Genomic DNA, 26,669 nt, shown 5'->3' on the forward strand with positions numbered 1-26,669 from the left:
AATACGAATCGTTTACGAATCAGATATTATCTTCTCAAAGAAAAGAAAAAAAAAAAGAAAAAATAGAGAACGAATTCTTCTTAATAAATACGACATCAAAAATATAAATACACCATTTCTATCGTGAAATTTAATTTTAAGATCCTTCGCATTTCGAAGACGAAAATTTTTTTATTTATTTTCCTTTAAACGCATCCATACGTATGTATACATACATACACACACAGACACACATAAAAACTAGTATGAGAAATAATCCTGATTTTCTTAAACGTTAACGAGTGATCAACAAGATTACGAACGAAATAATTCGATTTAAATGATTTTCGTAAACGAGCCAGTGGATTTAATCGATCTCGATAATCCCACAAAACATAGGCCATGGTATACCATACGTTCCCTTTTCTCGGCTCGCTTCCGGTCCGAAAGTCTAACGGTAGGGTCTAACCATAGAGGAACATTGGACCTTCCGCAAATTCTCAATATGGACATCCTTTATTTTAGTTAAACCGTCTGGAAAGAGCCCCTTGGCATTGGTCCAGGATTGGAAATCATTCGGCGCCATATTGAGTTAACGAAACTTTATTCCGCTCGACGACGCCTTACCCACGATCGTTAATCCCTTTATATTTTCTCGAGAAACGGGCTAGTAAGTTCGAACGAGTCGAGGCAAACGATTTTTCCAAGTTAACCGTGTTACACGTTCTTACAAATTTATTTCTTCGGACTTGCGATATATATATATATATATATATATATATATATATATATATAAATAAAAAAAAGAAAAAAAGAAAAAAAAAGTACATACGAACGAAATGTTTACTATCGAAATCTTCCTTCGATTGAAAAACAAAACAAAGCGTTCGCTCACCCAACATAACAAACGTTTCTCCCTATCAAGGATTTTGAGTTTCGTTTCGAATAAAAAAAAAAGAAAAGGAGAAAAGAAAAACGATTGGAAAAAAAAAATCTTCGTAAAGTACGTACGAAAGTTCGAACGATATACTTTTTAAGAATGAAAAATATTATCCCCGCAAGGTACGTTGTTTCTTTTTTATTTATTTATTTATTTATTTTTGTATTTCTTTTTTTTATTTTTATCGGAATTTTTCAAGAGAATCGGATAATATTTTGAGAAACGATTTCTCGAATATCATACTTTTAAATTTTCCTTTCATCCTTTCCTCTTCTATTCTTCACCATTCTCTACCCACCCCTAACCCAAACCAACCATCCACCCTCTACCCAACCCAACTCAATGGTACGCATAGGATACGGACGTACTCTTTTCGAAGTTAATCGGCGACGATGAGAGGATTATCGAAACCGGATTAAGAAACGCTTTGCCTAGAAATTGGCTCTGGGTAGATAGGTATATATATATATATATATATATATATATATATATATATATATACATGTATATATATATGTGTGTGTGTGTGTCTAACGATAACTGGCATTCTCGATTGGTAAAACTCATCGCTCGTTAAAACCATGCCCGCTCGTTAGTACTATACTAGTTTCGCCGACAAAACGAAAAGGGAAATCGTGAAGGGATAGTAGGATAGGGGGGGGTGGGGGTTTAGGGAATTCGTTTCACGCCCTTTAAAGGTTTTCATATGAGAACGCGATAAAAATTTACGAATTTCCATCAGGAATCAATGGCCATGTAGAATTTCCTATTACAACAATTGGATATTTTGATTCGTACTGTATCAGACGAGGAATTGTAACTTATTTAACATATTTCTATTTTTAAAATCGATATCTTCTTTGTTGTTGTTGTTGTTGTTGTTGTTGTTGTTGTTGTTGTTGTTGTTGTTATTGTTATTATTGTTGTCGTCGTTGTTATATTTTTTTCTCTCCTTCTCGAAATTTTTAATGCGTCAATTTCCTGAGAGACTTTCCGTAGTTCTAAGTTTTCTTATTATATCGTGTAACAAAGATACGTACGTATATATTTATATATTCGATTATTGAACTAAAATGTTTTCGTTTTCGTCGAGAAAACTTTTTAAATCTGATATTATTTTCTTCTCTTTCTCTCTTTCTCTCCCTCTATCGTTCTTCTCTTTTTCTTTTTCTTTTTCCTTCTTTCGAATATTTCAGAAACTTTTGTTTTAATTTGCTTGGATTCAAATGATTGCAATCTTCGAAAATTTCTTTGAGCTTCATTTAGACAAAATAATAACGACAATAATAATAATAATAATAATAATAATAGTAATAATACAGTGATAATATCTCGTTTACTCGGTATTGATATTTTGAAGAATAATAAACGATGGATTTCAAGATACGATCATTTTACTATGAAACAGAGGCAGCCAGCCCATTTCTCTTTCTCCTTATGTATTCTACGCTTTATTCGCGAATCGAGAAAAGCTCTGTGCATAATGTCGGAAAGTTACGACTAAATAGAACTTCAGAAAGGTTCCCTCACACCATCAGGTACGAACTTTGTTTCATTTGTCGAGAGAACTTCGCGGCTATACAAATTACTTACTCGAGAATCTCGATACGCTTTCCCCCTTTCCTTAGACGTACTTACTTACTTACTTACTTACTTACTTACTTACTTACTTACTTGCTTGCTTGCTTGCTTGCGTGCTCCTCGTTGTGTTCACCGTATCGATATTAATGACACTAGTGATCATTCTATTAATAAATTATTAATTAAAAATATTATTACCTAACTGATATCGATTTTTCTTAACGCATTATACCTAAGAGTTAAACTTAAGTGATTCCTTAAAATGACGTTAACGTGAATTTAATTAAATTGCATATATACTATATTCTTATCCGCTCGCTAAAGATTTTAATTAGCAATTAAAATTTAATGAAAGCCACCACATTTTCTCTTGTAAAAAAAAAAAAAAAAAAAAAAAAAGAAAAGAAAAAAAAGGAAAAGAAAATAGAAAATTAAAAAAAAAAAAACAAAAGGAAAATAAAATCACGAACAGTTTTCAAAATACAATATCCTATTTAACACTTTCATACGTATTATTGTTATTAAATTATTGCCCGTACTTATTCTCGAATGAAATTGACAATTTTGAGAAAAAAGTTGAAAAAAGAAATTCATATCGAAAACATTCTAATCAATTTTGCGGAGTTTTAACTAAGAATATAAAAAGAGAAAAAAAAAAAGAAAAAAGGAAAGAAGATAAAAACAAATACGTAATAAAATATTAAAAAAAATTAAAGAACGATCCAATAATATATTCATTTCGTTATCTAACGAATATTAATTACAATGTCACTTATATAAAATACCCTTAGATTTAGCACGATGATGAGGAGGTGAGTGAAGAGGGATTAGGGTAGTTCGCCCTGTTATTTATTTTTTCTTTTTATTAATCCTCCTTTTTTCTTTATTAATCAACAATCGCACGATGCTCGATATCTCGACAGAATTTAACGAGGCGACTTTCATCGTCGTCGTCGTCGTCGTCGTCGTCATTGAAAATGCAAAGGCTTTCACCTCGTACCACTTGATTTTCGTGTTAGCCGGGGAACAGGCTAGAGAATAATTATAAAGTAGGAACGGGGTGATAGGTGGATACCACTGAGAGGAGTCTTTAAGGGTCACGGATAATCGCGATAAGAGTACTTCGAAGTAGATTGGCCAACTCGGTGTACGGTTTTGTAATTACGCTTGGCCTCTTAAGTGCCCCTTCCCTACTCTTCAACCACCCCCTACCATCCTACCTCACACCCTTCTCGTCCACGCCTGTGTTTTGCCTTTCCTCCCTCTCCTTCTTTCTTTTTTTCTTCTCTCTCTCTCTCTCTCTCTATCTCTCTCTCTTTCTCTATGTTCTTTTCCTTCCTTCTTTCAAACTCTCTTCTTTCTCTTTAGCTTTTATACGAACAAAATGTTACCCATCGATCCGTTCCTACGTAACGTTTTAACATTTTTCTTTTTTGTTTTGTTTCATTTTCTTTTCTTTTCTTTTCTTTTGTTCTCCTTTCTTGTTTTCTTTTTCTTTTCGTTCCTTTTTCCTTCTTCGCGAATTCGTTAAAATGCGTATCATATGTGTTACATATGCACGTGTACTAATAATTTATTATTTCGTTCGATAGTACCATAGAATTTCTTTTTTTCTTTTACCATCGCGTTAAGATCGAATTGAAAAAAAAAAAAAATGATGAAGAGATAAATGAACGAAGAAAAAAAATTTGTTTCCCACTTATTTCGAATTTGATGGGAACAGAATGGTCAACGTTAATTCAAAGACGTATCGTTAGTATTCCGTTCAATCTGACCATGAAAAAAAATCAAGAGGATAGATCGTATGATTATCAAGTAATCTCGGTAACTCTACTGAAATTATCTCATACCAGTTTCATCATAGTCTAACCTAGAAATCCTCGATTCACGAGTATTTCGTTTCCTAATCCTGTCTGACGATTTACACAGGAACAACTGTTTGCACGACTTATCTCTACGTCACCGTTGGTAAATTCTTGTTCTCTCGTCCTGTTTCCGCAATCGTAGGAGATCAAAAAGAAAAAAACTTAGAAATGAAAACTATATTCGATTTTTCTTTTTTATTTGTTTATTTATTTTTTTTTCCATCAATTATTTCTACCAGTTTATTTACTGAACAATTTTTTCTTAAGCGGATTGAATTTTTTCTTTTTGAATAATAATTATTGAAATAAATAAGTTCTAAAATTATTTATTTTAAGTTTTATTTAATTTTTATTTTTAATTTTTATTTCATTTTTATTTAATTTTTATTTCATTTAATTTTAATTTTTCTTTACGAGATAGGTATATGTATAATATTCTTTTCTACCTGTTTTAAGTTCTATTTTTCTTTCTCTTTAAGCAACATCAAATATCGTAAAAAATGGAGATTGGATTAAAAAAAAAAAAGAAAAAAAAAAGAAAAAAAAAGAAAAGAAAACAAGAAAAAAGATGTCTCCGAAAAAAATTATTCATTACTTTCACGCAAAATGCGAATTTTTTATACGAACCTTACATAGATTTGTATTTAGAAAATATATTAAAAAAAAAAAAAAAGAGAAAAGAAAATAAAGTTGACATCGGCATAATCTTGAAAATGTGCACCGAATCAGAGATAAAAAAAAAATTGCTATTACATTTGCCGTGTGAAATCGAATCTCTTTCGTTTCTAACTTTTTCTTCTTTTTATTTAAAAACTTGTATTAGTTTCGAAAATATTTAAGTGACTCGCATTTAAAGAAAAAACTCACCCAATATATATAGCAAGTACCTATTCATATTATATTATATTATATATTATTTCGATCGCATTATTTTATTTTTGCACTTTGTATTATTATTTTCTTTCTTTCTTTCTTTTTCTTTAAAAAACATCTTAATTTTCAAGATATTTAAGTGACTCGTATTTAAACGAAAAAACTTATCCGATATATTACAAATAGTCTATATTCGTATTATATTATATATTATTTCGTTTGTACTTCGTGTAAATAATTTTTCATAATTTCAATGGGTTCTATAACGAAAAAAAAAAAAAAAATAAAGAAAAAAAAGAAAAAGAATGTAAATAATATCGAAAGAAGTAATGTAATTATAATATTGACTAATGTACGATTACTTTTACCCAATTATTTGACAAGCACTACATGATCGACGTTTAATTTGTCTTTCTCTCTCTCTCTCTCTCTCTCTCTCTCTCTCTCTCTTTATTTATCTATCTATCTATCTATCCTATCTATCTCGAGTGTTAACAATCAATTCGGCTAGGTAAATTCATCGTAGTGAAATCAATAGAATCATTTTAGAATTTAGAATTAGAATGGACTAGCTCGCCAGAATCGTTTTCCTTTATTCAGTAACGTCAACTTCGACAGGAGAACACTGAACTCTTCGATCTAAAATATAGCTGTTTATTTATGTATATATATATAAACACACATACACGCACAGAATTCTCTATAAAGGATATTCGGGCTAATGGAGGGAAACTAATTAGTTAGATGTTAATTAACTCCTTTGATAATGAATCCCGAACTACTCTATATCGTTAGATGATTATTATTAATTTCATCGAACCGTTATTTTGCTTATCAAGTAAAACGAAAGAATCGTCGAAAAAGTTGCATAATATTGTTAGTATTATATAGATTAGGAATGTCTAACTCTATCGATTCGAATTGAAAATTACTGAGAAATCGAGAAATCAATTAGATGTTTTCTTCTTTTTTTACTATTTATTTATTTATTTTTTCTTTTATTTCTTTTTTTTTATTGTTTTCATCTCTTTTCTCTTTTCAATGGACGCGAGCTCGTAGTTAGATTTTATCCTTGATTTAAGATCTTTGATTGTGATTACTACGTGAAAAATTACTACATGAATAATAATATTTCGAAACAAGAGTCAAAAGTATCCTGAATGCTGATAAAATTGTATTTGGAAATATATTAGAAGTGCGATTGATCACACACGCACACACAAACATGCGCGCGCATATACATAACACTCTCATACCATACTCAATGTATCTCTCTCTCTCTCTTTCTCTCTCGTTGGTAATTACTGCTTGCAACCCTTCTCTCTCTCTCAATGTTTCCTTCTCTATCTCTCTATTTCTATCTCACTCTCTCTCTCTCTCTCTCTCTCTCTTTCTCTGTTTCTATCTCACTTTCTTCCACTCACTCTCTCTTTCTCTCTCTCCCTATCTCTCTCTCTCTCTCTCTCTCTCTCTCTCTCTCTCTCTCTCAGTTTCTATTTCTATCTCTCTATCTCTCTATTTCTATCTCACTTTCTCTCTATCTCTCTATTTCTATCTCACTTACTCTCTATCTTTCTATTTCTATTTCACTCTCTCTCTCTGTCTCTCTATCTCATTCTCCCTGTCTTTCTCTATCTCTCTATCTCTCTGTCTCTATCTCATTCTCTCTTTCCCTCTCTCTCTCTCCCTCTCTGTCTTTCTGTTTCTCTGTCTATATCTCATTCTCTCTCTCTCTCTCTCTCTCTCTCTCTCTCTCTCTCTCTCTCTCTCTGTCTGTCTGTCTTTCTCTCACCCTTTAACATAGCAAACGTCGATATACGAACCCCCATCGAATCCGCTCCTCATCGAATAATTAACCTTTTATGGAAAGCTCGTACAACGTTCTCGTCAACACCCATCGACCCCATCATCGTATCTTCTAGTTCGCATGAAATTTGATTAACGCTCGAACTGATAAACTACAAAATGGTGAAATAAAACTTCGAACGATTTACGATCGTTTAGACGTCGTTTGTCCAAAGTTTGGACAAGATTGCAGATGTTCCAGATTATAGATTGTTCTTAGATTATAAATCTATTACTCGATCAAATATTCCAAATTGTAGATATTGAGATTTTTTTATATTTTATTTAATTCATATTTAATTTATTGAGAAATTTATTGAGATTTCAGATTATTTAAATTATATATCTTTATAAAGTGTACTTTCAATTTTACGTTATATACCTATACACTATACCGTACTATTATATATCTATATATGTATGTATATATATATATATTTTTTTTTTTTTATTAGAATGCTCTATATCAAAGAAAGTTATAATATAAAAATTCATGTAACTAATAACGAATGAATTCTTTTTTAAATATATAACTATCCTACAGATACGTAACTATTTTCTTTTACTTGACGTATGTATTTTATTCGCATTTTAGAAAATTTTTTTTCGAAAAGAAACGACGGACCGATCAATGGTAAAGAGATATTGGGGAGAAGAGGGGAAGGGGGGGTTGGAGTGTCATTTCAAAAAAAACAAAAAAAAAACAGAAAAAAAGGAGAGAAAAGCAGTAAGAAAAAAAAACAAGAACAGGAAAAAAGAAATTGCGAAAGGAAATTAGAAAAGGAATAAAAAGGAAGAGAAAAAAAAAAGAAAAAAAGAAAAAAATGTTTTACAAAGTAAAACTCTCATTTCTTCGTCGTTGTTGGGAAAAGTAATAGGAGCGATGAAGCGAGGATTCCTTTACGAAGGAATGAACGTGGGAAAGGACGGTAAAAAGGAAAAGAGAAAAGAAAAAATGTTATAACGGATAGTACCTACGTGGAAAAGAATGAGACGGAATGATAAAAGGTACTAGGACCGTCACAAATTCTATTTTTTGTCGTTTTTGGATCTTCATTCACTTTTTCTTTTCCATTTTCTTTTCTTCCTTGTCCTTTTCTTCGTCATCTTTCTTTCTCTTTTCTTCATTCTCTTTCTCTCTCTCTCTCCCTCTCTCTCTCTCTCTTTCTCTCTCTCTCTATTTCACCCCCTCTCTCTCTTCCGCTCTCTCGCACTTTTTATTTTCCTCTTTCTCTTTTTTATTATATTTTGCTTAGTTTATCTCACTCTTTCTTACTGTTTCTATCTTTCTCTCATTCTCACTCTTTCTCTTTCTTTCTCTTTATCTTTGCTCTTTTTCTCTCTTATTTTTGTTTTGTTTGTTTACCTTTTCTTACTCTTTCTCTCTCTCTCTCTCTCTCTCTCTCTCTCTCTCTCTCTCGCTATCTGTCTTTTTTCTTTCTGCCCCTTTATTTTTGCTCTTTCTCTTTCATCTTCTTTATATTAGTTGTTTCGCTCTCTTTCTCTCTCTTTCTTCTTTTCTTCCTTTTTATTCTTTTTTTTTCTTTTTTTTTTCCTTTTTGTATTTTTTCCCTTTCTCTTTCTTTCTTCCTCTTTATTTTTGTTCTTTCTTTTTATATCTATTTTCTCTCTCTCTCTCTCTCTCTCTCTCTTTCTTTATTGTTGTCCTTTCTCTTATCCTTTCTATTTTTTTCTATCTTTATTATTCCTACTCTCTTTCTTCCTCTCTCTTTCTCTCTCATTCTCTTTCTATTTCTCTTTATACCTGCTCTTTTTTCTCCTTCTCTCTTACTCTCTCTTTCTCATTCTCTTTCTATTTCTCTTTATACCTGCTCTTTTTTCTCCTTCTCTCCCTCTCTCTCTCTCTCTCTTTTTGTCTCTCTTTATTCCTGCTCTCTCCCTCTCTCTCTCTCTCTCTCTCTCTCTCTCTTTTTCTTTCTCGCTCTTTCTTTCTATTTCGCTTTGTCTCTCTCTCTCTCTCTCTCTCTCTCTCTCTTTTTCTTTCTCGCTCTTTCTTTCTATTTCGCTTTGTCTCTCTCTCTCTCTCTCTCTCTCTCTCTCTTTCTGTCTTACAATCTCTTTCTCTCTCTCTTTCCTGTTTCTCCCCTCATCCATCGATCTTATTTCCCAAGAAGTAGCTTCATTAGCTCAGCGATAATTGGCACCATTCGTGATTCGCGTTCACAACATAGCGGACCAATTTTTGGCACCGTTATTCCTCGATGAGATCCGAACCTTCGTTCGAAAGTTATCACTCCTTTCTCAATTCGAGCTTTGAAAGGAGTATTAGAGAATGATAGAGGAAGAGAGGGCTTTCCCCCCTATCGTGAAAAGCGAAGAAATCTAAGGGACCTCGATTAGGAATCTCTCACGACTCGATGAACTTTCGAAAATTTATATAGATCTAAGTACTTATCTAAGTAACTCCTTTCTTTATCTATATCTGTACGAGGTGTCTCAATGAAAATTTCCTTTCCACGTTTAAAGATTATTACGAAATCTAATGACATTTTTCAAAAAAAAATCATGAGATAGATTAATTTTCTTTTATGAACTTTATCATAAATTCATTCAAATTTGGAATCAATCTTTTAAGATCAATGACAAAATCATAAATCCAAATTAAAAATAAATTGCATATCTTTCGAAAGATCTTTTAATTCTCTTTAGAATGGTGCTATTTTCTTTTTTCTTTTTTTTTTCACATCTTCAGTTTACAATTATCGAGAAAATACTTTATGAACTTTAGATCGAAGAAAAACCTATTTGTTTTGTTTTATTATTTAGTTAAAATGTTTTTTATTATATACTTTAAGGTGTTACGTCAAAAATATTACAGTAATTAATATGAATTTTTAAAGTTTATTTTGAATGAATTTTTCAAGCTGATATCTCGTTATCTCTTATCTATAACGAAATTTGTTGATTCATCTCTTTTTATCAAGCGATTTGATCGGAGAGTCGTACTTTGATTTATTTTAGATTAACAATTTATACGCTTGATTGTATAGATCATTGACGTATTGATTGTATAGATCATTGAAAATGATTCGAATATGCCGGGAGAATTGTTTTTTTTTCTTTTTTTTTTTTTAAACAATCAAATTCCTTCACGCTCTATGCAGCCCAAATATGGCAGTTCAGTTTCGTTCGATCATTCAAATACTTCGGATTTTTTTTTCAATGGGAATATTTAAAAAATCCACAATATTCACATTCCATTCAAAAAGATTTCAATAGGAGAACTTCATCAGGTTATAGTTGAATTAATACTGAATAAAGATTTTTTATCATTCCATAAAAATTGATATATTTTGAGCACGTGATAAGAAATAAAATTTATTTTCCGATATAAAATAAAATTATTATCATTTTATTTTATCGGAAATTTTGAAATGAATTTTCTTCGTTTAGATTATTAAAACATTCAAAAGAAAAAGTAATAAAATAAGAAATATTAGCAATACCATCATTATCAATAATTCGAAATGAGATGAATTTATAATAAACGTATATCAATCTCAAAGACAAAATTGACGTATCTGTGCGTTTTTCCTTTTTTCAAAAAAAAAAAAAGAAATCACTAGATCTCATAACAATCCTAATTGACAATTTTTCTTTAGGACACTGTATACACTTATACACATTTATATCTCGTTTGACAATGTAAACGTATATTGTAATTTAACACGTAGATACATTTATAGTTCGTTTTTAATTATAAAAATGATAAGTCTCAATAAAAGTGATAAATATTCTACGATTTCTTTAGGGAGAATTCTTAAGGTGAAAAGTAGTGAGTAATGGAGTGATAAAGTGATAGAAATAGAAAGTGTAAGAGGAGAGAGGACAGAGGGAGAGAGAGAGAGATAGGGAGAGTTACAAACATAGTCTTTGATAAAAGTACATACGATTCCAATACGTATGTAGTCAACAGAACAATGTTTACGAACAGTAAATGAGTTTCTTCGAACTTTCCTAATTTCTAATTTAATCCAACTTTGATAAAGAAAAACAAGAGATAAGTATCAATTATCTTTTATTTCTCTCTTATAATGAAGAATCTCAAATTGTAGAAAAAAAAAACAGAAAGAGAGAGAGAGAGAGAGAGAGAGAGAGAGAGAGAGAGAGAGAGAGAGGAAGAGATCAAAATAAATGATCACGCATAAAAAAAAACAATTAGAAACACTAAAAAAATGATTTGTAATTCGATAGATATGAAATTAAAATAATCGATTTTATCCGAATAACTAATTACGAGACGAATGTTTTATCTTTCTTATTTTTTTTTTTTTTCTATTTTTCTCTTTTTCTTTTCAACCATACAAATTGAATTACTTTTCTTTCTCTCTCATAACGAAATAACGAACAATCCTAAATTGTACAAAAAATAAAAAAAAATAAAAAATAAAAAAGAAAAAGAAAAAGAAAAATCAAAATAAATGATCACGCATAAAAAAAGCATTAGAAACATTTTAAACACTAGTCCTTTTTTTTTTTTCTTTTTTTTTTTCTTTTTTAACCAGTACAAATTTAAGTAGTACCAAAACCTCTAGCTACAAATTGAGTTACTTTTCTTTACTCCGGTGAAACACTCCGAAGATAGTAAGTATCTTACTTATCGATCCTCCATTTTATCTAATCCTCCACTTTCTTTCCTTTCTTTCTTTCTATCCTTATCTTTCCTTTCTTTTCTATCGTTCGAAGTTACGCTTCTCGGCTCTCGTACTCCTTACTATATATTTGAGAAACTATTCCAATCGAACTAAACTTTGCTATAGAAACGGGAACAACAACGAACAACAACTTTAGTATGTCCGAAGTGGAACGGAAAGCAATCAAATGTTTTTATATTTCTTTTTTTTTTTTTTTTTCTCTCTCTCTCTCTCTCTCTCTCTCTCTTTCTCTCTCTCACTTTTTCTTCCGCCCTTTTAAAGTTACAATCAATATACAACAAGTTCTATATTAATTTGATCTAAGGAACTACACGAAATTGATAAAAAAAGAAAAAAGAAAAAAAAAAGAGAATTTTAATTCATTATTAAATAACGTTTACTTTCAAAAGTGTAGTTGGATTTGTTCGATCGAATATATTTACTTTAAATTTCTTTTTGGCAAGGTCAGTGATTGCGTCCCTTTTAAAGAATGAATTTAAAGTCAAATATTATACAAAAGTATTCCATTTATCAATCGCGAATCAGATATTTGAATTGAGTAATAGAAAGAAAAATTCGAACATAAATTCTATATTTACTTCTTCAATCAATCTGTGATAACGAAAAAGAAATAACGAAAAATCAAACGTTGTTTTAATAATTCTATTAAAAATTGATGATTCATATTTTTCTCTATAGTATTAGAAATATGAGATATGAATAAACAATGATATTCTAATAATCTAATAGATAATTTGAAGATTATTATTTTTGTTTCGTTCTTTGGAAAGATTTGAAATTTTAATCTTTCTTTCTTCTTTCGTGTTTTTATAATATTAAAATTTGAAATTTTAATATTTTTTTTTTTTTTTTTAATCTTTCTTTTCTTTCTTCTTTCCAATGATCTACGAAACTTTAGTAAAACTGTTTTTTTTCTTTTTTCTTTCTTTTCTTTTTTTGAAAGTTCACGGGTCACTTAAATATCCATCTCGGGTCACGGGTTTACCATCGATGGATTATATGATAGAAGTTTTGATATCGAAGCGAACGAGCTTAACCGATTTAACTCTCTTTTTAAATGCACGATAAGCGCATTGCACTATAAACGATGTTGCTATTCGATTGTCCTGCTATCGTTATATAAAATATGATGTAACCGGTACATATGTATTTTCGATCGAAATAATTCAACAATACAAAAAGAAAACAAGAAAAAAAATGAAAATAGATCGTATCGTATCGGATCTATTCAATCCAATTAGCTTTACATATTATCGATCATTAAGTATTATGAAATACCTTAACAATCGATTCTAAGAAGCGGAGACACCTTTCGTGTACTCTTATTCCCGAAATAAATTTTACAAGATATATAATTTTATGAAAAAAGAAAAAAAAAAAAATAAATAAATTTCGAAATTTACATGATTTCTCACAATCTCTGCGTATCTACGCCATCGATAGAAATATTTAGTAATTCAGTTGAACGAGAACAGATCCTTTTTTTTTTTTTGTAGGATCATCAGTGGGTTATTCAGAACGACATAGTCAACTGAATCATGAAAGAGTTTTATATATATATATATATATATATATATATATATATATATATATGTATATATAGTGTCCCAGGTTTAAACGATTGAATTTTACCATGTACTACGCTCTATGAATGAAAATAAGAAGAAAGAAGAAAAAAAAAAAATAAATGTTATACATACAATCATTCCGCGAACAATTTATTCTCTTACACTATATTATCTTGAGAAAAAAGAAGAAGTTGATTCGTATTTCCATTTGAAAATTTGTTCCATTCTTATATATATATTTATATATATTAATATACATAGGTATCAAGAAATTGTGACTTAATAATAACGGGTTGTCGTCTGTTTACGAAAGGAGCTCGGTCTGAGAGGACGTAACTCGTCGGACGTTCCGAAATATTTGCATATTTTTATTAAGAGAATTATTCTGTTAAACTATTCATCGTAAATGACTTATTCTTCATCGATTTGTTAAAGTTATTTTTCGTTGAAATGCGCGGTTACACGTAATAATAAATATATATATATATATATATATATATGTACATCAATTCTACACTTATACTATGTGGTAAAATAATCTGCGATAGATAATATCCTATTTAAACAAAAAAAAAAAGAAAAAGAAAATAAGAATAAACAACAACAAAATGACCATTTTCAATTATTCATTTCTACGATTTTAATTGAATGAAAATATCGATTTTCACGTGATTCTTTTTAACATTTTTTTTTCAAACGATACTTTTTTTCAATTTTTCAAAAAAGATTTCTTCGACGTCATTTTACTCAAAAAAAAAAAAAAACGAAAGGAAAGAAAGAAAAAAGAGGAAAAGAAAAGGAAAGAAGGAGAAAAGTATGAAAAAAAGGAAAAAAAAAAACAGGTTGGCGCAAAAAAACGTCCTTGTAAAAAGTTTTCCTGGGAAAAGGACACACGAGCATTTCTCCTGTGCACTGATTTACAATTCTTCCAAATGCTTTCAGTTCCCTGGAGGCCTACTAGCACCGTAAGTTTCCGTTCATGCGGAAACCCCAGCACTTCCACGTAGTTTTCATTGGTTGCAAGGGAGAAATAAGCGTTAGAACTTGACGTCATCGAATTTCGAACACTTTAACTACGAACTAGCAAGCACTAATTCTTTATAAATTCGATATTATTTCATTCTTCTATTTCTTTCTCCCTCATTCTCACTATCTCTCTCTCCCTCTCTCTCTCTCTCTCTCTCTCTCTCTCTATATATATATATATATATATATATATATATATATATATATATATATATATATATAATATACATAGATATATATATATATATATATATATATATATATATATAATATACATAGAGAGAGAGAGAGAGAGTAATATTATTTCAATAAATTCGATGCAACTATCAATAAGAATTATTAAGATTAATTATAAAATTAATTATTAAAATAATTTTTTTTTTTTTTTTTTTTTACAGCAACCAACAAAATTCGATGAATTTTTCATGATTCAGAAGATGATGAAAGTATAAATATTATTCTGTCGAAATATTATATTACAAATATTATATTAATTTTTACTGATATTATTATATGAATATATGTTAGAATTATATATATATTATTATTATTATTATTATTATTATTATTATTATTATTCATATATATCATTTAATTTATTCATCGTCTATCTAATTTAGCAGATTTCTACATAGTATATAATTACACATTATATAATATATATATATATATATATATATATATATATAAACTACAGTTTATTTGGATACCCGTCAAATTGACAATTTGAAATTTTTTATACAGGTAAAATCATAATTTACGTCACAAAAAAATTCCCTTCTCCACGTCCCAAAAAAAAATAAAATAGAAAAACGAATGTAAAAATTTAATACCGTAAGCAAGAACTTTGTCAAGTAAAATTTGTTATGCGTAAAGTTGATTACGCATGTTCGGTTATATTGGACAATTTTTTTTCTCCCTCCCTTCCCCCGCCCCCTTGTAATTTTCGATTGAATGGGAAAAATTAAGCTTATACGGACTTTCCTTCGTTTCTTTTTATTTATTTCCAATCAACTGAAAATTACGAGTAAACTTTGCACAATATAATTGAGTGTCGGTGAACGCTCTTAAAAAAAAAGAAAAAAAAAAAAATAGAAAAACGAAAACAGTAAAGCAAATATACGATTATGTTTTCGTAATCTATTTTTCTTTTTTTATGCTGAACGCATACGTAAATGAAATTAAAAGCGTACGTTATCATTAATGAGTATCATTAGAAATGCGATGTTTGTTATGAAAAGATAGTTCCTTATTATAATTTTATTTTCTCTTAATAAAATTATAATGATATGAAATAAAATGAATTAACGTTATTACCGAAAAATGTGATAAAGAAAACATTGTGCACGTCAAAATGATCGATTTTGAGTTAAAATACATAAGATATAATAATATGACGATAATAATGACTAATAATAATAATAATGATAAGATAAATAATAATAATAATAATGATAAAATAATGATGATGATGATAAATATGATGATATTGATGGTAATGATGATGATGATGATAATAATATTAAAATGATGATAATGATAATAATAATAATAATAATAAAAATTATGATAATGATGATATTAAAATATTAATAATGATTATGACTAAGACAATGATGATAACACTAATAATAATAATAACAACAAATAATCTGCAAACTAAGTGAAATGAAAAACTAGTATTATAATATTATGTCTTTGGAGAAGAAATTGAAATAATACAGAGAAAAACGAGAGATATAGATAGAACGTCTCTTATCATTACATTTGCGAACATTGTAATCCCGAAAAATTTGCCCTAAAGTCTTCAAGACTTCCCCATCTTTCGTGTACATTTAGCTCTCCAAAAGAGAAATAGTACTTCAAACTACAACAATAATAAGATCAACAAATGCATCCTTCGTGTACATTTAGTTCTCCAAAAGAGGAATAGTACTTCAGACTACAGCAATAATAAGATCAACGAATGCATCTCGATTCACAATAGCGATAATAAGAACATGTATTTACCAGTACCGGTTATATCTCAATATTTCGTCCTAAAAAAAGGGGAGAAGGGGTCGTGAGAACGTCCGTTATAATAATATTATATAATATATTGGATCGTTTGAAAAGTCATTTCGTTTTTTTTTCTTTTTGTGAAAATGAAAGACAATTTTTGTATAATGAACAAATATTTTATTAAATTATATATTGGCCATTCTGGTTCAATACCTTTTGCCATCTTTCTGGTAGCAGCATGATTCTACGTTTATAAAATTTTTGGTCTTTGCTGGCAAAAAACTGATCGAGGTGGTTTTTGACCTATTCATTTGAAGTGAAGGTTTTACCGTCTAAAAAATTTTCCAGTGACCGGAACAAATAATAAACCGAAGGTGCCAGATCTGGAGAATATGGTGAATGTGACATTGTATCCCATTCAAGCTGTAAAAGCTTTTGGCGAGAGACCAAACTTGTATGAGGTCTCGCATTATCTTGGTGGAACACTACACCTCTTCTGTTGATTAATTTTGGCCTTTTCTTTTGAAGTGCATCATTCAGTTTGTCCAGCTGATGGCAGTAGACTTCCGAATTAATTATTGTGTTATTCGGTAAAATCTCAAAAAAAAAAAAACAATTCCTTTAAAATCCCACCAAACAGACAGCATCACCTTTTTATGATGGATATTGGCTTTGGAAATGCTTTGAGCCGGTTCATCTTTTTTGTTCCATGATCTCTTGCATTTGATATTGTTATATACAACCCATTTTTCGTCCACAGTAATGATGCGCTTCAAAAATGGATCATTTTCGTGACGTTTGAGAAGCGAATCACAGACGTCAACGCGACGACATAAATTTCTCTTTGTGAGAACATGGGGAATCTATATATCGAGCTTCGGGGTTAAACCCAGGCCTTTCAAGTGGTCATAAACAGTTGAATTTGATAAATTTAACCTTTCACCGATCTCACGTGCTGTTATTCGCCGGTTTGCATCAACTAATGCCATTATCGTGTCTTTATCAGCTTCAGCCGGCCTTCCAAAACGTGGTGCATCTTCGACATCAAAATTGTCGGATCGAAATTTTGCAAACCAGTTCTGGTACTGGCGTACTGTCAACACATCTTCTCCATACACATCGGTTAATTTCTTTCTGGCTTGAACAGAATTTTTACCTTTTCTATAGTAAAAAAGAAAAATATGACGAAAATGCTACTTATTGCTCTCCATATTTAAAAGGGCATCAACCAAAAACTACTGTGTAGAATCAATTGGACTTTTTCACACACAAGCCTTGCTATATCAGCTCTCAAAACATATAATGATTATGCGGCTTAAGTGTGAAGTTGGGTGTAAAAAGATACAATTAAATCCTCTGTCGGGAGAAAATGAAATTACTTTCCGAACAATCCAATAATAATAATAATAATAATAATAATAATAATAATAATAATAATAATAATAATAAATCCAGTATAGATTCTGAGAAAGAGTTATTGACTCATGATATATCCTGTCCGTCGTAAAAGGGTAAGTTATTGTGGGGAAGGAGAAGATAATGGAGAGAAAAGGAGAAAGAAAAACTACCATTAACAAACGGAGATAATAAATTAACAAAAATATTATGGAATGAGCAGTCCCTATTTAAGGTTGATTTTGAATACCCGGGAGACATCGCTGGTGGTGACAGCATACCTGACTATAGTGGTCTTACTGGCTGAACTGGCGGAACAAAAGTCAACCAAAATGCTACTGCCGACAATAATAATAACCTGTCCGACAAAGTTCAAAATGTTTTAAGAGAGAGAGAGAGAGAGAGAGAGAGAGAGAGAGAGAGAAAGAGAGAGAGAGAATGTTCCTGTAAACATCGAAAACAATGTAGTCGCACAACAGTGCCATAGCTCGAAGCGATAAACACAATCGGCATGTTATACCTTTCTATACTATAGCTAGATATATAACTAACAGATTGGGGAACGATTGCAATCATGAATACCGACGATAGTTGCTCTCAACACTTTTTATTTATTTTTCTTTTTTTTCTTTTTTTTTTTTTTTTAAGAACCTTTACAAAATTGACACAAACATCATATGGACGGAAAAAAGGATTGATAGATCAAAAACGTTCAATAATAAATCAACGGCACTATGTCACTATATCCGGACACACAATTCGAAATATCGAAAAAGAAAGTTACATTATACACGTATGAAATTATAATCCCATCATCCCCGTCACTAATGCCAATATAACCGCGATCTAACGCGCACTATCATTCTCATCGACATTTACACAAATACCGTTGGGTTTCGATGTCACTCAAGCGAAATAACAGATAGAAAAGATAATAAATGGGAAAATGACGTAACAAAATCACAAAGTAAACGCGAACAAATAAATCCGATGGAATGAACGATTTCTATCTTGATTTTAAAACGATAAATAAGAATATGAAACAATAATAATAACATATCAATAATATTGCATTAATCATTTTAACCGAGCAAATAAAATCCATAAAACAACTATATACTCAAATACAAACTCTTACTCTGATGAGTAACAAATGAAAAGTCAGAAAATGATAAATGAAGATATAAAATAAAATTGAAAAAATAAGACAGAGTATAGGATGACTCATTCAATCCATAAAAGACGATAAATCCGAATATAAGATTAACTAAAGGAAGACGATCAAAAATATGAGAAAGAAAGAAAACGTGAACAAATCGAAAATATTGTCAGATGAAATGAAACTATAGTTTTAAAAAGTCTAGAATTGAGATAAATACAAACGAACAAAATAATATTTTTCTGAATGACGAAAAGAAATTTTACTAAATTATCTTAACAAAAACAAAGATAAATGTCCTATCATTGATGAAAAAAAAAAAAAAAAAAAAAAAGATAACGAATCAGTTACATAGTTTCAAACATAACAAAAGAATTAATTGGAACGTTACACTTAGAATTAATTGAAACATTAAAGACCGATTGAAATGTACGAATGATGAATTGAGAATTCACAAACTGACAAAACTCACAAACTGACAAAAAAGAACATATGCACACATACAAACATACACACACACACACAAAATTTGGTTATAAAACAATACGAACAAAAATGACAAAAAAAGAAAATACAAGAACAATTGAGTCTCCACAATTAAAACAAAACTTAACACTAAAACTTTCACAATAGTCATAAATATCAACGCAATTCCGTTGTTGACATACTCTTTCGAAATAATTAACTGAACAAACACAAACACGGAATACCTAAACTAAACTAAACTGAACAGAACCGTTTTAATACAAAATGTATTACCCAAAAACATGTATCACACTAAACAACAAGGAAAAAAGGTAACTAATAGACATAACCGAACTGCAAATAGAAAACAAATAGAAAATATAAAATATTACTTTTGTATAGAATAACAAGAAAAAATTAAAAATTAAAGCAGATAAAGAAGATACATTTTTAAACTTTAATCAATCGTAAAAATTTGAGATGAAAAAAATTAATAATAGATATACACAATTGAAGTAAGATTCAGTGATCAGAAAAAAAAAATTCATTACAAAAATAATGATATTACAAATATCAATTAGAAATAATAATAGAAAATATGTAAGTGTCAAACTATACTGTAATATTACTCCGTAAACGTATGAAATGGATTTAGAAAAATAACGATTAGAAAAGATAAAAACAACATTGAGCCCTCAGACAACAATATAAAATAAAAATAAAAAAATAAAAAAATATAAAAGTTTATTAAACGAGAATAATACAAACAGTAATTTTAGAAAAAGGAATCACATAATCTTATTTCACCCACAAAACATAGAAAATATACGACATAAACATATAACTTATAAAATACAAAAATCCATGGATACAGAAATACAAATTGACAGTAATGATACTGAATACGTGCGGCGGTATTATTGAAAAATTTCAAAATCCATTTGTAACCATTTGTAATACAGATTCCATTTGTAACCTTTACAATGAACTTACACTCCATTTAACTAACTAACAATCTCGTAGAGCAGATATTTCCAAACTTTTTTTGATCGTAAATAATTTTTCAAAGATCGCAAATCCCTTTATATATATATATATATATATATTTTTTTTACAACAAACCTATACCTCTTAAAAATTTAATGACATATCAAATGAAAGTAAATATTGTTACGTTACTTGATTTAAATATTATTCGATGAAACAAAACTTTATAAAAAAAAAAAAAAAAAAAAAGAAAAAAAACAGAAAAGAAAAGAATCCCTAACAAAAATAACATAAAATTTGACCGTCCCAATATAATTCAATCATCGGATTGTCACGTGGAATCACTAAAATCTTTATTTATTTGTTTTGCGGAACATATTTTGAAAATCGTTGACATAGAATATAGAGAAAAATGAAGATTTAAAAATTTTAGAGATAGAATAATAATAACAAGAAGAAGAAAAAAAGAAGAAACGAAAGAATATATAGCAATACAGGATAATATTAAATTATCAAAAATGCATCAACAAAGATAACATGATAATAAACGATGGGTTGACACAAAATGTTGATTGAAAATATTAAATATACAAAAAGACAACAATGATATGACATAAATAAATAGATAGTATAAATAAACAATTAAAGACACAAAATACACAAATCGCAAAAATGATACATCGAGCAATAGTAAACAAATATAAATTAATTGATGACATGATTAAACTATATTATAATTATCATAGCCATTTATAGTTCTCGAAAAATGATCAATCCAAATTGTATTGGGATGTAACAATATATATGTACAAAATCATACCATACTATATATAAGAGATAAAATAATACAAAGTAATTTTTGTATTTAATCTTATTTTGATAAGATACAAAATAAAATAAAAGATTATAGGAAATATAGGGGCGAAAAAAAAATAAACAAATATATACATATCATTAATAAAACAAATAAAAAGGATATGGAAATAAAAAACAATTACGATAATCCGACTTGTTAATTTTTTTTTTTTCGTGGTAATTATTTTTTTTCAAGATCTACTGACAGAGGAAATTTCAATTTTAAATTCACATTCATTCTTTTATATATATATATAATATATAATTTTTTTGTCTTTTCATAGTTCGATGACATAGTTGTTCAGACGAATTGTATGACGATATGTCTTACAAGGTCATTTATTATTGTAAAATATTATAAAATGAATTATAAATTTATGAATTCCTAAGGATTATAATCCTGTATCGTTGTTTCTTGATTGTTAGGCTGCATGCTATAAACAAAAGCCAAACTTCTTAAGAAATAAACTTCGTTTACTTAGATCAGTAGTTTGAGAAGGATAAAGGAAGATAAGAAGTTCAGCCTTTGTTTACTGCATGCAAGCTAATCACCAGACTATCGATGATACAGTGTTATATTCTTTAGGAACTTACAAATTTGTAATATAACTTGTAACATTTTATAATAATTAATGATCTTGTATAACACGTTCTTGAATTTGTCTCGACAAATGTCATCGAACTACGAAAACAAAGAGAAAAAATATATATATATATATATATATATATATATATATATATATAACTCCATTTAAACAAATTTATTTGGCTTTGAAAAATTTCTCCGTCATTTGACTAAACGAAAAAAAAAAAGTATTCTTTTATATCAAAGAAATGTATAAAAAACATTTTTGACGAAGATATTCCAATTTTTCGAGATAAAAGGGATACCCTACATATGCAATACGAATATACAGAAATTCGTTATTCTAAAAATACATAAAAAATATTTTGTTCATTCCTCAAAAGAAAAAGGAACAATCAAACTTATTATGAAACTCGGTTCAATCATTTTCGAAAGAATAAGACCATTCGTGGATAATACGAAAATGAGAACAACAACAATAATAATAATAATAAAAACTCAGGGTTCCGAAATATTGGTGATTGCCAATATTATGGACCCAAATGTTTCTGAGGATCTATATATAAAGGCCCTGACCTTTGGCTTATCTTAGCCGACCCAGCCATAATGGAGTCGCAAATGTTACATTATGTATACGTTGAAAGGGCAAAAGTGTTAGAGACGTAAAATCGGGAGTAAAAGTTTTAGCAAAAATCTTCAGTATATCACTCCTACATTCTTAGCTACTTAAATTGACGTGACTTAGGTGTCATCATACGATGACATTTATTGGGATGATGAGAGTCATTATTATTCATTTAGTGAATAAGTGAGTCATTATTAGCCAAATTTTTTTTTAATTTATTTATGAATTAATAAAATGTAAAAGGTAAATCAATACATTAAAACAGATCAGATCAATGAATCAATCATAGTTCATTGAAATTTTTATATATAATGTTTCATTAAGCATCTTTCTATTGATTTTTCTCTACGAATGATTTGAAGGATCGACTATTTTGGCAAATTCAAAGAAAATATATAAATATAATAAAAACAATAATAGATGGGGAAGGTAAAGTTAAACGTTATGATTTATTACAATAGTATATATTTACATGTGTATGTATATATGCGTATTGTTTATGTTTTATTATTAGTATGGAATAACTAATAATTTAGTCATTCCTAGATATATATTCTTATATATAAGAGATTACTTTATTCATTACCTGTAACGAAAGAAATTTAATTTTCAAACTAAAATCTACGTAAGAGTTATCGGAAATTTAAAGAAATTAAAACTAAAAGGAATAGAAAAGTTAGTTAGTGTGAGAAAGATAGAAAAAGAAAGGGAAAGAGGAAAAGAGAAAAAAAGAAAGAAAGAGAGGGAGAGAGAGAGAGAGAAGAAAGTTTATTGAAATATTCTTCCCTTCAGGATAGCGAAAAGTATCGATAATCGAAGAAGATTATAACCGAGAAAGTACACACGTTGTATACAGCTTTGCCGTGTTTTTAAAATCCTCTTTTCACATATTTGAATTTCATTTTCCTTTTTAAATTAATAGAACGAACCTAACGAATATTATAGAAAAAAAGTTTTTCTTTCATTTTCGAAAGCGTCGAATTTATTTGATATTTACGTTTCAATAAAATTATATGAGATATCTCTTAGATTAACAATCGAAAAGAGAACAATCGTAAATATTTTCAATAAAAAAAAAAAAAAAAAAAAAAAATAAAAATAAAAGAAAAAATATCGATACTCTAGAAGATGAATTAAATGTGACGATTATTAATTTAATCGTTCGTTTCAAAAAGCTTTTTTACAGATTTCAGAAACAGATATAAAAGAAGAAAGAAAAAAAAAGAAGAAAAAGAAAAAAAAAAGAAAAATTTCTTTATCAGCTTTGTCTACATTACTAGTTTCATATATTTATACTCTGATTCAATATTCCAACGATATGATTTATTCTTTATTGACAAAACACTCGTAGAAAATAATATTTTCTAAAAAAAAGATATTATTCCAATAAAATTGATTCGAACAATAATTCAATTAATAAACATTCACCATATTCATCACATTCTCTCTCTCTCTCTCTCTCTCTCTCTCTCTCTCTCTCTCTTTTCGTAATCAGGAAAATGTTTTTCAATGATTTCTCAAGTTTATATAAATACATATCTACATCATATGTATGTATCATTGAAATAACGCTATCGGATATTTTCATTCGGCGAGTAGTAAAACTACTGAGTAAAAAGAGAACTTGTTCTATGTAGAAATATACAAGAACTAAGTTTCGAATGTGTTTCTTCGGGAAAATAATGACATACATATATACGTATGTAAGTACATAGATACGTATATATATATATGTGTTTGTGTGTGTGTGTGTGTGTATATATATAGATACACATGAAAGAAGAAAAATAGAAAAGAGAAAGGGAAAGGATAAAGTATTCTATATTCCATCCTCGAATAGAGACTGATTAAATTCTTTCTCAAAGCGAGTGTCGATGCGATAGAGAAAAGCAAGTGGATACGAAATTCCATTCCAAAGCGTATCTGCGTAAGATATAACCGAGCGAGATCGGGTCCCATGTGGTGTTACTTCCATTAAGGATATGTTCAATCTTCCTTCTACGAGATAAACTAGAACGGCTATATATATAATATATATATATATATATATATGTGTGTGTGTATATACATGTCTATACATATATATGTATAGACATGTGCGTGCTGCGTGTGCACGCGTGTGCACGTACACATATGCATAATGTATATGTATAGTCCAATATGTATGTGTGTAGGTATGTATAAGTGTGTATGTATGTATGTGTGCGTGTATGTACTTTTTCTTTATCATAACGAGAGAAAGGCGTATAGGTAATTTTCTATTTTATCATTTAAAAGAATTATTATGAAGTTTTAATCGAATTTAAGATAATTCGATTAATATCCTATCCCTGAAAAGGATTCTAATGGATTTCTTATTGAATAAAATCTTTCATTAAATATACCATCAGAAATAGTTTCCTAAGTCGAAATATTTTTTAGATTTTCATCATTGAACAATTAAACAAGGACGATAGTAGAATTAGTTCTATGGTAGCATTGAATACATAAATTTCTACGACGATATGTTATAAGTTATTTAGAAAAATATAATAATAAAAAATAAAAAAGTGATTCGTAAAAAAAATAGCATGAAATTGTACGTCTCATACGACTTGTTACGTTTATAAACAATATATCTTTCAGTTGTTTTAAATTTGAAAATTCCAAAAATCCTCCTATGTGAATCCTGTCCTTGCCATAAATCGTATTTGTCGATTCTGAGCTTAATTAATTCATCGTAAATTTAAAAAAAAAATTTTATAACGTTAACTATCTCAACCATACTTATACATATATAGAGTATTTTCTCTTTTGCATAATATTCGACGTAATATCGAACAAAAAACTTGATTATATAGGGGTGTAAACAAATTTTGAAAGGATTTCAATTAAAATTAAAGAAACAAATTTAACTTAAAAGAAAATAAAGTAAAAATTCTTTCCAACCTGAAACTTCGAAACTCATCGACTTTTTTTTCGACAATTATTGATTCAAAATTACAAAAGAAAACAAAAAAAAAAAGAGGAACCATCGTAAAAATAATTAAAAGAATCTTTCGTATAATATTAAATTTGGTTGTCTGTTGTCATTTAATATCTTTCAAGTATGATTTGTCGTTTGAAAAGAAAATTATAACTTTTCGAAGAAAAGATCTCATAACAATCATAATCGACACGCTATATATGCCATAGATATACATTTTTTTTTTTTATATATGTGAGCCTTCGAACGATTCATATCTTAAGGGAAATTTCGAAAAGAAATTTCTTCTTCCTTCGATCGATTATTATCGATAATAAATGATCAAATAAATATCTTGTTACGTTGATCTCACTTTAATTAATAAAATTAATCGGACTATTTGGAACTCATTAATATTGAATACAAAAATAAAAATAATTTTGAATAATTGACGACTTACCGACTATTGTAAGATGAACCGGAAGTCCGATAGGGGGCGTCGTAGAGATTTGACATTCGTATACACCGGAATCCTTTTTCTGAGGATATCGTATTTGCAATGTCCATTCTTCCGAATGTGGCATATGCATTGCTTCGAAACGTTGATCGCTAGTATAGGTGTAACGTCCCACGGTCAGCAAATGAATATCTCGATGCCTTACCCACGACACCTTGCAATAGATAATAAATTTTTTATTAATAATTATGGAAAAAAAAAAATTAATAAAATGACTAATCTAAAGGTATTAGTAAATTGATCTAAAGTGAAAATAATTTAACCCTAATTTTTGTACACCTCAAAATATTTTCAAGTTATACACTAAAATGTAAATATAAAATATAAAAAATTTATAAATATTAGTTAAACGTGGAAAGTAAAAAAATTGATTGCTTGTTATATTGTACAATGATTAATAATTGAGAGATTTTGCGTGAGAATTGATTCTCTCATAAAATATTGAAAAATGAGATTTTTATTGATTCTGACATCTTATCGTTTCTTCTTATTATCCCTTAATTCATAATTTCATGATAATATTATGTATTCCTTATTCTGAATAAATTATAATCTAATAAGAATAGTATTCTTATCAAGCTATTTTTCAAATCCAATTCTTGGATTAAAATATATAAAAAAAAAATAAAAAATAAAAAATAAAACATTTTTCCATAGATGTATATATATATATGTAAATATTGCCATATGTTATTATTAATATAAATTTAAATGAGAAAAAAAAATAATAGTTATAAATGCGTATGCAATTTCTATTCAAAACCCTATTACTCATAAAGTTA

The 26,669-nt window shown here is 28.7% G+C and overlaps 1 protein-coding gene across 5 annotated transcripts in view; it reads right to left on the reverse strand.

Moving 5' to 3' along the window:
• LOC124431923 (zwei Ig domain protein zig-8-like) overlaps nt 1–26,669 on the reverse strand; it is a 186,959-nt gene that overhangs the window by 25,801 nt on the left and 134,489 nt on the right. For all 5 annotated transcript variants that reach the window (XM_046980359.1, XM_046980355.1, XM_046980357.1 and 2 more), the window contains one exon: nt 25,831–26,041. In XM_046980359.1, the coding sequence (XP_046836315.1) occupies nt 25,831–26,041 (211 nt within the window). The remainder of the gene's footprint in view (nt 1–25,830; nt 26,042–26,669) is intronic.

Source organism: Vespa crabro, chromosome 22, assembly GCF_910589235.1.
Source record: "Vespa crabro chromosome 22, iyVesCrab1.2, whole genome shotgun sequence".
NCBI classification, from domain to species: domain Eukaryota; kingdom Metazoa; phylum Arthropoda; class Insecta; order Hymenoptera; family Vespidae; genus Vespa; species Vespa crabro.